The sequence below is a fragment of the Typopeltis vanoorti genome, chromosome 7 (genome assembly GCF_054136105.1).
Source record: "Typopeltis vanoorti isolate ZY-2024b chromosome 7, IOZ_Tvanoo_1.0, whole genome shotgun sequence".
Taxonomy (NCBI): domain Eukaryota; kingdom Metazoa; phylum Arthropoda; class Arachnida; order Uropygi; family Thelyphonidae; genus Typopeltis; species Typopeltis vanoorti.
In genome coordinates this window covers 2517111-2531038 of record NC_143555.1, presented here as the reverse complement: position 1 = coordinate 2531038, position 13928 = coordinate 2517111, and the positions used below count along the sequence as shown (strand labels likewise).

The 13928-nt window shown below is 37.8% G+C and overlaps 1 protein-coding gene across 1 annotated transcript in view; it reads right to left on the bottom strand.

Annotated features, from left to right (window-relative positions):
• Positions 1-13928, bottom strand: part of Cad87A (cadherin 87A) — a 1045423-nt gene that overhangs the window by 312155 nt on the left and 719340 nt on the right. The window contains exon 28 of the mRNA XM_090395555.1: positions 735-921. Coding sequence (XP_090251681.1) covers positions 735-921 — 187 coding nt within the window. The remainder of the gene's footprint in view (positions 1-734; positions 922-13928) is intronic.

The following is a 13928-nucleotide window of genomic DNA, read 5'->3' as shown; positions in this document are numbered from 1 at the left end:
TATAGAATCTTCATGGAGAAAAGGAAGGACAAAAGAGGAAGAAAGATGTACTGTTAATGACAGCAGAAAAATTTTATCTGCTCAGGGTTCACGTCAAAGAGGGCCAACAGGATGCGTTGTGAGATGCAGAGTAACAATCAAAGAATTTAAGGAGATTCATTGGTCAAGTAAAAAGAGGGCAATTGTAATGTAGCATTTTAATTATGAGAGCAGTGACTGGAAAGAAAAGATACTAACATGTGTATTAAAGTTTAGGTGCTAATTAAATGCAATTAGATATAATCAGGAAAAAAAAAGAAATAATCAAACAGGTTTAATAGTTCTAATATTTCACCTCTGATACAGAAATATCTGTGATAAAATATAAAAACTGTAATAACAAACAAAAATTTTGAAGATTTGGGAAACATTAATTCTTAGACCTCTGACCTAACAGTTAAACTAGCTACCATCATCCACAGAAGGCACATCATCCCTTCTTTTAGAACTTTAGGCTTCTAGTTTAATATCTTCCACTTATTGCTTGTGTACTTTCTGTTGTTTTGTATGTTATCACTTTTATACTGTATCCCAGGAAATCTCTCATGACAGAATGAAATATTGGAACTAGTAACACTGTGTTTTATTTTTTCTTTCTGTTGTTTTTATTCTATCAAACTTAATTATGAGAACAACATAACCCATCAGCTTACATAAGTATATAAATATTTTAAATTCTGATAACTACATCTTACCATCATCATCTCCTGCAAGTATTGTATACAGAGATTCTGCACTACTTCCTTCATCTGCATCAATAGCTGATACCTGTATAACAGGACTCGGTGGATCTAGGGGTATGTTGGCTACCACTGATGCTTCATACTCTTGTTTTGTAAAAATTGGTGGATTATCATTCTCATCTTCTAAAGTAATGTACACCTGTAAAGTCAAGAAACTTCTCTAATCATATTTTATCAGTAAATATTTAACAGGAAATAACTTTATTTGTTATTTTGTGCTTAAAATATTTCAGTAAAGTGAACACTATACTAATATTTAAAAGAAAAAATCTAGATAAGAGTGTGTTGAAAAGTTGTGATAATCACTATGAAGGAAGTGTGGTAGAGCCATGTAACTTACATAATTGTTCTATATATTTCCCATGAAGTGTCATACACTTGTTACAGTGCTGCTGCATCATTTGCAATCCTCTGAGAAAAACGTTTTTCCCTTGTTCCGCAAAACTGGTCCTCAGCTGCAGAAAAGACTTCGTCTATAGTAAATTTTGTTCTATTGAAATGTTTCTTTAAATTTGGGAATAGGAAGTAGTCAGATTGGACCAGTTCTGGCAAATAGGGTGGGTGAGGCAGACATTGAAAGCCCAAGTTGTGTATTGTCTGTTGGGTTTCATGAGCAGTGTGAGTAGGTGTGTTGTCCTGCAAAAGCAACACTCCTCTGTTCAGTTTCCCCATGGTGTTTTCCTTTCAGTAACTCCATCAATTCCTTCAGAGCTATTGAATAAACTGCTGTTGTAACAGTTATGCTTTTTTTTAATTTTTTTTTAGGTACTTGGTAAGGATTATACCATCCATATCCCAAAATACAATGGCAAGAACTTTCCCTGCTGACTTTTGGTTTCAGAACTTCTTTGCCCGTGGAGAACCTTTGCGCGTCCAATCCACTGACTGCAATAGTGACGAAGCCATGTTTCATCAATAGGATTCATCAAAGATTTATATAAGATGGATGGTTTACATTTGAATGGGTTTGGTGTACAGAGACTTGAAAAGGTGTTGTCGAATGTAGTGGAAGTGAATGTGCAGAATCAGGGAAACTAGAGTTATTAAGGGGGAGGGGAAGTAGATATGCAGACTTTAGGGAGACAGTTGAGTGTATGAATGTGTGTAATATGCCCAAGCGAGTATGAAAGACCATGAATCAGAATGGGATAGTTAGTATAAGGCATCAAAATAGGGATGGGACAAATCGGCTTCTGCAATTCATGTATACTAATGCCAGAAGTATTAGGAACAAGAAGGAAGAATTTTTGGCCTTGGTTGGCACTTCCAAACCACAGGCTATTGGCATTAGTGAAACATGGCTGACAAAAGATGATATAGCTAGTGGGATTCAATGTGAGGGGGGGTATGGTGTGTTCAGGAGTGATAGGGAGAATAAAATGGGGGGAAGCAGTGTTATTGATGATAGCTGATGAACTACAGCCAAGGAGAATAGAAGCTGAACTGCAGGATAGAGAAAAGAGCACATCTAAGGCCATTTGGTGTGAGATTGAAACTAGCAGAACAAAATATACAGTTGGGTGCTGCTATAGACCAGGTGATGGAACAGATGGTGGAGAAAGTATGCATAAGCAAATAGAAGAAATGAGTGGAAGGAGGGTAATTATTATGGGTGATTTCAACTATGGTAACATTGATTGGAAGGAGGAGAGGACACATGGGAGGAAGGAATTGGATTTTATGTGGTTATTAAGGGATAACTATCTGCGACAGCATGTAATGGAAAATATTAGGGGTCAGAGAGTGCTTGACCTAGTAATTGCATCTGAGAATTTGGCTGTAACGAATATGACCATGTTGCCACCAATTGGTGAGAGCGATCATAGGGTCTTGACTTGGGAAGTGGCTAAAGGTGTGGAATTTACAATTAAGACAGGGCACATGTGGAATTATCATGCTGGTAAGTATGACAAGCTTAGGAGTTTGATTGGTTCAGTACCATGGCATGTAAAACTGCAAGGGCTAGATGTTGATAGTGCATGGGAGGCAGTTAGGAAGTGTTTGCATGAGGCACTGGCTGACTGTATACCTAGAGTCCGAGTAATAAATCAAGTAGGGGTTAAATGGATGAATAACACCATTAAGCCTGCTGCAAAAAAAGAAACTTGCATTTAAGAAGAAATCATTTAAGGAATTTAAGGAGAAAGGTAACAACAGGCACATAAACGGTATAAAGCCCAGGCCAGAAGGGTAACGAGTGTGGTAAAAAAAGAAAAAATGGATTATGAAAGAACATTAGCCATGCAGGCTAAAGAGAATTCCAAGCAGTTTTTTTCAATATGTTACAAGTAAAAGAAAAAATGTATATGGCAGAATGATTTTAAAAAATGCCGATGGTAGGGAGGTAACCAAATCAGTTGATATAGTTGAATTATTGAGTGAGCACTTTGAAAGAATATATCATCCAGGTGGTGACATTGCAGAAATAAATGAACCAATAGATTATATGGGAATTGTGGTGAATGAAATGGAGGTGAGTAGTCTATTACAAAACCTCAATGTCAATACATCTGTGGGATTGGATGGTATACCAGCTCATGTCGTACATGAAGCAGCTAAAGAATTGTCAGTATCCTTGACCATTTTGTTTAATTTGAGTCTCAGGTCTGGATTAGTCCTGAGGGGGGGGGGGGTGGAAAGAAGGGAAAATAGTTCCACTGTATAAAGGAGGTTCCAAGACTGCTGTTGTAAATTACCGACCAATTAGCATATCAGGAATCGTTGTCAAGGTCTTGGAGAAATTAGTCAAGAGAAGACAGGATTGGATAGATGAAAATGGGATACTGTATGGGCGACAACATGGTTTTGTGAAGAGATCATTCCTCAGTAACTTGCTCATGTTTTATAACACAGTGACGGCTGAACTGGATAAGGGTAATGGGTTTTACAGTGATTCTACTGGACTTTGCAAAGGCCTTTGACAGGATACCACATGGAACTCTAATCAGTAAACTGCAGCATATGGGGATGGATATAGGGTTGGTGAGATGGATAGGAGGATGGCTGATGGAGAGATATCAGAGAGTGGTTTATTCAGGAGTAGAGTCCAAAAGACAGCCTGTGACTAGTGGTGTGCTGCAGGGTTCTGTTCTTGGACCAATACTTTTTAATTTGTTCATTAACAATATAGGAAAGGATCTGAGAGGAAGTGTTCATTTGTTTGCTGATGATGCAAAGTTGGGTAGGGCAATAGTGAATGCACAGGATGTCAAAATTTTGCAAGATGACTTGGATAGTTTGGAGGACTGGGCTAAGAAAAATGGATGTCAATTTAATGTGCCAAAGTGTAAGGTTATGCATTTTGGGGTGAAAAGATTAGCAGCAGTATATCACATTGGTGGAACCGTACTCCAGGGGATTGATGAGGTCAGGGATTTGGGAGTGTTGGTGGATTTTAGAGACCACATCGCAAAAGTGGCTAAATCAGCTCATCAAATCACTTGGTTGCTGAAAAATACTTTAACAAACAGAGACAAACAAGATATTGTTCCTCTGTATCGCGCCTTGATTAGATCCCATCTAGACTACTGTGTCCAGATATGGGCGCCAGGGTTTCTTCTTGATGGGGAGGAGGTGGAGAGGATCCAGAAACGAGTGATCAAGATGATAGGTCTATGGAATGAACCTTATGAGAACAGGTTGAAGTTGGCTGATAGGCAGAAAAGGGGTGATATGATTGAGCCATTCAAATTACTGAAGGGTTTCTATAAGATTAATCCAGAAGATATTTTTGAGAATAGGACTGGTGGTGGGATGACTAGGGGCCATACATGGAAGCTGGGCAAGAATGTGGTTAGCAGGGGTGTTACAGATAGGTTTTTTACTTGGAGGGTGGTGAATGAGTGGAAGTCTGCCAGAGTGTGTTGTGGGTGCTATGACTGTGAATGAGTTCAAGGTGAGGTATGATAGATACTGTGTGAATGTCAAATAGTTGTTCTTGACATGATGTTAGGGCTCCCTCGATGAGTCTGTCGACTCCTTGGAGTTGCCCGAAATAATAATAAGTCACAATACTAGCTTAAAAATTCGCACTTCATTTCTCAAAATGGCTCAAAATCCCTTGAGATGACAACACACATAATGTCTTTTGATTGTTATTCAAACATTTGGGGATCCACTTTGCTGAGAGCTTCTGCATGTCCAGATGTTAGTGGATAATGACCCTAACTCATTCCCTGGATATCCCCACAGTCTTTGCAATGTTTTTGGCTGATATTCATCCATCATCAAGGATACAGCATGCACTACATTGATGTAGTGCATGCACTACATTGATGTTTTCAGGTGTAATCACGGTAGCAGGTCTTCATGATGCGAGGGCATCTGTTGTCTCATGATGCCCAGTTTTAAACTTTGCCACCCATCTGGCAAATGTTGGATATATTGAGACACAGGACCATAACGCCTCACATAAAGTTTGGTGAATCTCAGTTGTAGATTTTTCTTGCAGGCACAAAAAACTTGATGATAGCCCACACCTGTGTGTCTTTGAATTTTTTTTTAAAACCTCAGACGCATCTTCTTACATATCCTAAAAGAAAAAGTACAAATTATTACAATTTGATGAAACATAGGGGTTAAAGGGTTTTAAGATATGTTCTTTCTTGTGGTTATATTAGTTGTTTTAATATCATTTTTGTTCTAGATGTTTATCAGAACGTTTGATCCCCCCTGTAATATACTTTGATTTCGAACAGAGATCATTTTTTTTTATTATAATATTCTGTGAACTGGTTTACTTGTGACAATACTTCTAGGGAATAGTCTATTTTGTAATTTGTGCAGCTTTTTTCAATAATTTAATTACATATATTTCATACTGTAGTGTACGAAGTGAAGCACATTAACTAATTATAATGCACACATTTTCATGATTTATTGTTATCATTATCACAACAGGACTTTCACAAATTGTGAAATTCATTGCAGGTTAGCATTACATTAGCACAAAAGTAACAGTACTATTCTTTAAACGATTCGTTTAGGGTCTGCACCCTTACTACCCTTTCAAGGTAGGCTCCTACTACTGTCTGTGCAAAAAACACTACTTCCTACTGCATCTTCCTTTCTTACTAACCACCCTTTGTACAACTTAAAGGAATGCAACTTTTTCCCTTTATTGTATCATTTGAAATCTCCCCTAAGTCCATCTAGTAAACACCTCTCAAAAGCTGAGCTTAAATATTTAATTAGTGGTGGAGAGTTGTAGAGTTGGTGTCCTCCCTTGATGAGTCTTTGGACTCGCTGGAGGTGTTACATAATAATAATAATAATAATAATTAAATCAAGTCATCATCTTTCATCTACTATACTCCACAGATAACATGCCCCGATTTGTATACCTCATAGCCAGTGCATCATGCAGTCCTAATTCCATTTTTGTTAGCTGTTTTTGTATTTTCCTAAAGTTTCTGCATTCTTTTCTAAATCAGCAACTAGATCAATGCACAGTAATTATACTGTGCAGGTATGATAGTGATGGGTTGAGAAAGTGAGTAAAGATTGCGAATCTAATATTAGCAGTGATGTGGGGAGAAAGGAATTGATTTTGTGAACATGTGGGATGAATTTGAGGAATGGAGTTATACAAAAGACCAGCTACATTTAAATGGATTTGGTGAAAGTCACCTGGAGAAACTGCAGCTGCAAGAGAAGTTAAAGACTGAAATGGCAGAAGGGCATGAAAGTGGTGAAGGAAAACATCTGAATGGGGAGTTACAGGGGGAAGGAAGACAGTGTGAGAAGAGTGGATGATAGATACAGGAGTGGAGGTGTTAGTGTATAAGAAAGGAATGAGATGGTCAGGGAAGTGGAGGTAACATTTTGGTTGGGGAAGAAGTTTAAGATCAGTTTAAGAGAGAGGAATAGTGTGTGTGTGGGGGGGGGGTAGAGAGGAGCCACATCTCAGAAGTAGGATCAGTGGGACCTGTTATAGAATCAGAAATGAGCTAGTATGCAAGTGTGTTTATACAGGGTGTTCGGGATAAATTTGACATATTTATAATTAATTATATTTTTCCGTAAGTTACATGTATTAACACACACTTCTCTTCATTTAAAAGTTTGGACCCTTCTTCATTCATATACAAGATGTCAGAAAGGATGGATAGCTGGAACCCACCTGAATCATGGAAGAGAATAACTTGTATCATGATGATTCGTGCCCGCCATCAATATAAGGATATTACGACTGCTGCCCAATGCTCCCTGAATACAGTAAAAACAATCAGGCATGAACTAGAGACTTGCAATGGTGACTACGAGGATGTAGCAAGAAGAAAGATCCCTAGCAGACGATCTGATTGCGTTCGTACAGCAGAATTCCTCGCAAATCTGCAGGAACAGGTGTTGAAGAACCCTGGCATTGGAATTCGGGCTTTGTTCGTGGAGTTGCTAACTGTAGTCAAGCCCTGGATAACAAGGGTAGCCAATGGTAGGCCGTATGTATGGCAGCAGGATTCGGCCCCTTGCCACACCTCTGGGAAAAGTCAAAAATGGTTGTCTGAAAATTTCTACGACTTCACCAGTCCAAATGTTTGGCCTCCAAACTCCCCAGACCTTAACCCCATGGATTATTTTGTATGGGGCGCAGTTGAAAAAGACACCAATCGCACTTCCAGTAATACAAAAGCCCAGTTAATGGATAAAATTAAAACAGTTTTTGCGGCCCTTCCCAGGGAGACTGTAGCATCAGCTTGTTCGAGGTTCCGAAGCAGAATTGAAGCTGTGATCGATGCTAATGGTGGTTATTTTGAGTAAATCTTGTTGATAGTATTGTAATTAACTCTGCCTGTAATGTTTTTTTGTCAATTCATTAAATTTAATAGATACAAAGAAGATTTTCTTTTTCCTTACGAAACTGTCAAATTTATCCCGAACACCCTGTAAATGCCAAAGTATTATATAAATACTTTAATAAATAAATAAATATAATGAAACTGTAGTGTTGATAGAGTTCATTTGCCCAAAAATTGTAGGACTAAGAATGAGACATAGTTGGATGAGAATTACATTCTGACAGGAACAGAGATGGAGGGATATGATGTTTTTTGTGAAGAGAGACTGGGCAGAAAGGGAGGATTGCTGTCAGTGGTAGCAGAAAAGTTACAGCCACCTAAGGTAGAGATGCAAGGAGCAAATATTGCCAGTGATTTTGAAGCAGTATAGTGTGAGGTGGAGGTAAACAGAATGAAATAAAACAAACAGTGAAAAGGAAATCTACAGGCAAATTGGTCTGGCTAATAAGAAAAGGGTGATCATTATGAGTGATTTTAATTCTGGTAACACAGATTGTCTAAGTACAATGAGAATAATTTTCATTATTTCATTTACGAGTGGAAATAGTAGAACATGCATTCTATACCTGCCCTCTTGCCCTGCGTATTTGGAACAGATTATGTAATGTGTTGGGCATTCCATTACTTACAACTGAACAGGTTATTTTTTTTGTAGTACCCACCACCTGTCAGCAAGGGGAAGAGAATATTGATTTCCATAATGAAATAAAATACCATTTATGGAAGGTTAGAAAGAAACGTGGATTTGAAAACCAGCAACCAAATGCTCTATAATATTGTATTGTGGAAATTTTATTGTTCAGGCAGATGATTTTTGTAATTCAGAAAGAAGCATTCTAGGAGTTGGGTGGTGAAGACCACACACATTTTATCACCAGGGCAAAATAAAATTCAGTCTATGTTTGTTTTGAGAGATTTTTTAAATGGTTCCATCCTCTTAATTCAATGTGGTCTTATGGTCAATCACAGGGATGACTGGAGAGCAATCCCAGGCAGAGAAGGCCAACTCAAGGCGATGAACTTATATAAGGCCTGGGTATCAGTGATCACTATGCTCGAGTTTCAATTGGTCTTTTGGTTGCTCATTTATATGAGATTGGTGAAAAAGGAAAACTGATAGCCTATATATGCTGATATAAAAGAGCTGTGGGCTTTTCTCTCTCTCTCTCTCTCATACTATCTATCTGTCTTTTCTTTCTCCTAATACTATCAGGCTCTCTTGCAACCCTATACTCTAGGCCTATGATGAGCACCTCTTTTTCGCCTCAATAAAGGTCTAAAGCTGTCTGGGTAGTGACCTTTCTCAAATAATGCATAGCAATGCACATGTCTGTAAGGATATATGTGTTGCTTTATGGGATACTCAGGTCAATTGATGTGAAGTAGTTGACCTCTATATACAATTTGCTCTGTCATGAAGTTACTTAAAGCTCAAACCTTGTTTGCTTACACTCAAATAACGATGAAACCAAGAATATTTTATTTCTTGGAATCTTTAATTTATATCATGAGAAGAATGAAACTGAATTTATTGAACTATTGCAAAACAACTTCCTTAAGCAGCATGTGACAGAAGGAATTCATGGTCAAAGATTGTTAGATCTGATTATAGTGTCAGAGGGGGTTTCAGTTAAAGAAGTAACTATTCTGCCTCTGGTTGGTGACAGTGATCATGCAGTACTTGCTTGGGAACTGGCTAAGTTTATGAATGTTCCATTCATAAACGGTTACATTCTGAACTACAAATCAGGAAATTATGACCACCTGTGTGGGTTCTGTGTGATGGTATTTGGTGGATGGGAAGGACAGTGTGTGCGGGAAGTGTTTAAAAATACTTAAATGATACAATATCAGAATGTGTCCCTAGAGTTCGAAGAATAAATAGAGTAGGAGAGAAATGAATGTGTAATAATCTAATTGAGCAAGAGATTAGTAAGAAAAAGATGATGTGGAGGGAATATCAATAATGCATAGCTTTACACATGTCTGAGAATGGTCAGCGAATTTAGTGCTCCTGTAAGGTTTGTGATTTTTGGATGTTTTACTTGTGCTTTCCCTTAGAAAATTAGTGTTTTGTAGTATTCTTGTGTAGATTTTAATGTTTTATAGTGTATTTAGTATTTTATCACATATTATTATTAAGATATTTCAATATTTAGTATACGTTTAAAATGGCACCAAAAAGGGGCAAGAAATGTAATGCTAATAAAAGCACCTCAGGCAAGAATAAGAAGATTAGTCCTGCTAACGACGTTGTAGTACACAGAGGAGGTTAATGAAAATGAATTAACTGCCAAAATAGTGAAGTTGAAGCATATCATCAGAGAGAGAGAGACGATGTGGGAATTGCAAAAAGTTGAGAGGTGTTTAAATGAGCATAGGAAGAAAAAGAAAAATGAACAGGAAAATAAGAAACAACAAAGCAAGGAAACATTTCAGGTAATAATAATAATAACGGAAATGGTAAGTGACTTGTTAATAAAAAGAAAGAAGTTATTTGGTATGGTGACTCTATAATAAAACATGCTATAGATGAGCGAGTTATAACATCATGTTTTTCTGGGGCAAAAATTAAAAATATAAAGGAAGCAATTCAAAAACAGAAAATAAAATTAAAAACGAAATCATAGCTGTAGTAGGTATGAATGATTTAACTGGTGATAAGTTCAGTAGTAGAGAGAGAGGATATGAAAGGGCTGTTGGAAGAAGTGAGAGTGAAGGTTGAGAAAGTGAAAATCATTAGTAGTTTACCTAGATATAAAAATCAGTTAAAAAAGAAGGGCTTTGATGGCAAATGATTCGATGCATCGACTGTGTATAAGGAATGAATGCGAGTTTTTGGATGTGTGAAGTGAGTTTGAGGGAAGACTGAATTTGTATAAGAGGGACGGCCTGCACCTGAATGCGATCAGGAGTCTAGAACCTAATAACTGGTATGAGACTTAACACAGTGAGTCATGAAAACTAATTTATAAAGGGAGGAATGGTGTGAATGTAAGAACAACAATGTTATATAACTGTGTTAATGATGCGAATGGGCTCTGTCATGGAAATGTTGATGAGAAGAGAACAATTTTGGGTTTGGGTTTGTCCGGTTCAGACCCATCAAATGTGTGCAAAGATATCTACAAGTGTAAGGAACAGAGAAGAATAGAGATGGGCAAGTTGTCCAACTCTGTCAGGCAGACTGCAGACAAGAAAATACAAAAGAACAAACAGGTAGATTGTTATGTCTGTATACGGATGCTAGGAGTATCAGAAACAAAGGGATAGAGTTTATTGCCTTAGTCAATATGTTGTTGTTATCAAGTCCATTGAAGAGCTTCTAGATAGGACCGTGGATCTGTAGAACTGCTTTGGCAATCTGTTGAACTTTGTTGGAGTAGAACTTTTCTTTAGGATAATTGTCAAATTTCTGTAGAGCAGTAGCAATTGCTGGACAAGAACAGATATGGTCAGGTGTTAGTTAATATGTTGTGACCTCAGATTGTAGGTATTAGCGAGACCTGGCTATCAGAATCAGACCTACTAACTGGTATCGAGTGTCAAGGGTACAGTATTTTTAGGAAGTATAGAGAGGATAGGAGAGGAGGGGGGGTGTGCTGCGAATGATATCGGATGACTTGAATCCAGTTAGAGTTGGGACCTATGATTGTAGTACTACAACTACTAATAATATTTCATCTGGCACTGAGTTTGAAGCCATCTGGTGTGAGGTGGAATCTACCAACACCAATTACATAGTAGGGTATTGCTACATACCTGGTAGATGGGTTGCTAGTGATGAAGAAATGCATCCCTAAATAGAAACATGAGGACGAAAAGAGTAATCATAATGGGAGACTTCAACTCCAAATATTGATTGGGTAGCAGTAGAATCTCATGAGAAGAATGAAAATGCATTTATTGAGCTGTTGCAGGATGACTTCCTCAAGCAGCATGTGACAGAAGGAACTCAAGGGCAAAGAGTGTTAGATTTGATTATAGTGTCTGAGGGCATTTCAGTTAAAGACGTAACTATTCTGCCTCTGGTTGGTGACAGTGATCATGTTGTACTCACTTGGGAAGTGACTAAATTTATGAATGTTCCATTCAGAAAAGGTTACAGGATGAACTACAAAGCAGGAAATTATGACCAACTGAGGAGTACCGACTTCAGTGGAATGGGATCGGTTGCTGGATGGAAAGAATAGACAGTGCATGGAAAGCGTTTAAACAATACTTAAATGATGCGATATCAGAATGTGTTCCAAGAGTTCAAAGAATAAATAAAGTAGGAGTCAGATGGATGTGTAATCTTATTAGGCAAGAGATTCATAAGGAAAGGACGATGTGGAAGGAATACCGTTTGTATGTCATCCAAATAAGGATGACATCCATTAGGAAAGTTATAAGCAGCAGGCTAAAATAGTCACAACTGTTGTACAGAAAGCAAAGTCTGAGTACAAAAAGAAACTGGCTTTGTGTGCTAAAGACAACCCACAAGAATTCTATGATATGCTGTGAGTAAAAGAAAGAATGAATATGAAAAAATAACTCTTATAAATCCAGATGGCATGAGGGTTACAGATGCATAAGTGGTTGTTCAGTTAATGAGTACCCATTCTGTTAAAGCTATCAACCTAGTGAACGCAACATTAAACTCACTGTTGCTTCTTCACTAGATGAAGAAATGTAGGCATGTGATGCTGAGGTATTAGAGCTGTAGCACAAATTGAATAAGAATTCAGCAATAGGGACTGATGGAATATCAGCAAGTGTGCTAAAAGAGTGGTCAGCTGAACTGGCCATTCCTTTGACCAGGCTGTTTAATATGCGTCTCAGAACAGGGAAGACTCTGCAGGAATGTATGGTAATTCCATTGTACAAAGGTGGTGTAAAGACCGCTGATGTATCCAACTATTGACCAATCAGTATCTCAGGAGTGGTGGTGAAGATTTTGGAAAAACTGGTTAGGGCTCGCATTCAGAAATGGGTTGACAGTGAATCTCTACTTTCCAATGAACAACATGGGTTTACTAAGGGAAGGTCATGTTTTAGCAACTTGTTCACATTCTATAACAATGTTACCATTGAACTAGACAAGGGGGAATGGATACACCATGATACTTTTTGATTTTGTGAAGGCTTTTCACAGATACAGCATGGTAGACTGTTGCATAAATTGGAGAAAATACAATATTAGTATGGATAAAAGGATGGCTGACTGACAGATATCAAAAAGTGGTATACAGAGGATCTGAGTCTGTAAGGGTTAAGGTAACATGCAGTGTACCACAAGGATCAGTGCTTGGTCCACTGTTATTCAATCTGTACATTAATGATATTGGGAAGGATTTGACAAGCGATATATAGTTATTTGCTGATGATGCAAAGATAGATAGGGTAATCAAGAATGCTGCTGATATGCAGCATCAATGTGAGTAAATGTAAAGTTATTGACTTCGGCATGATTAGATATCCAATGTCGAATTATATTGGTGGGATGTGGCAAAGATTGCAAATACAACTCAAAAGAGAATTGCAATGCTGAAACAAATGTTCACATGCAAAGATAAGGAAGTTATTTTGTCACTTTACAAGGCCTTAATAATACCTCACTTCGAGTATTGTGTGTAGGTCTGGTCTCCAGGTTTCTGTTGTGATTCTGATATATTGAAGAGAGTACAAAGGAGAGTGTTAAAAATGATATCAGGATTCTGGAATACTGATTATGAAGACAGATTGAGAATTTGTAGACTACAGAACTAGCAAACAGGAGAAAGAGGGGTGATATGATCGAGACTTACAAACTTCTGAAAAGATCACACAGAATTTCAATTGATGGAGGGTGGGGAAAGGACAAGAGGGTATCCTTGGAAGCTGAGAATGAATGCTGCCAAGAAGGGCGTGAGGGCTAGATCTTTTCCTCAGAGGGTGGTGCATGATTGGAATGGATTGCCTTTGGATGCTGTGAGTGTAAGTAGTGTGAATAAATTCAAGAATAAGTAGGATAGCTGGTGGGTGTATTATATGGCCTCCCTCGATGAGTCTCTGACTCCCTGGAGGTCTCTCTTAATAATAATGCTGTGTGCATAAGGATGACGTTAGTTATGATAATTATAAGCAGCAGGCCAGAAGAGTCACAAGTGTTGTCTGGAAAGCTAAGTCTGGGTTTGAAAAGAAACTACCTCTGCAAGTTAAAGACAAATCAAAAGAATTCTCTTGATATGCTTCAAATAAAAGAAAGCACTAATTTTAAAGAATAACTCTACTGAATGCAGATGGTATGTGGGTAACTAATGTAGAAAGGATTGTTTAACTAATGAGTATCCATTTTTCTAAAAGCTATCAACCTGGTATATGCAAC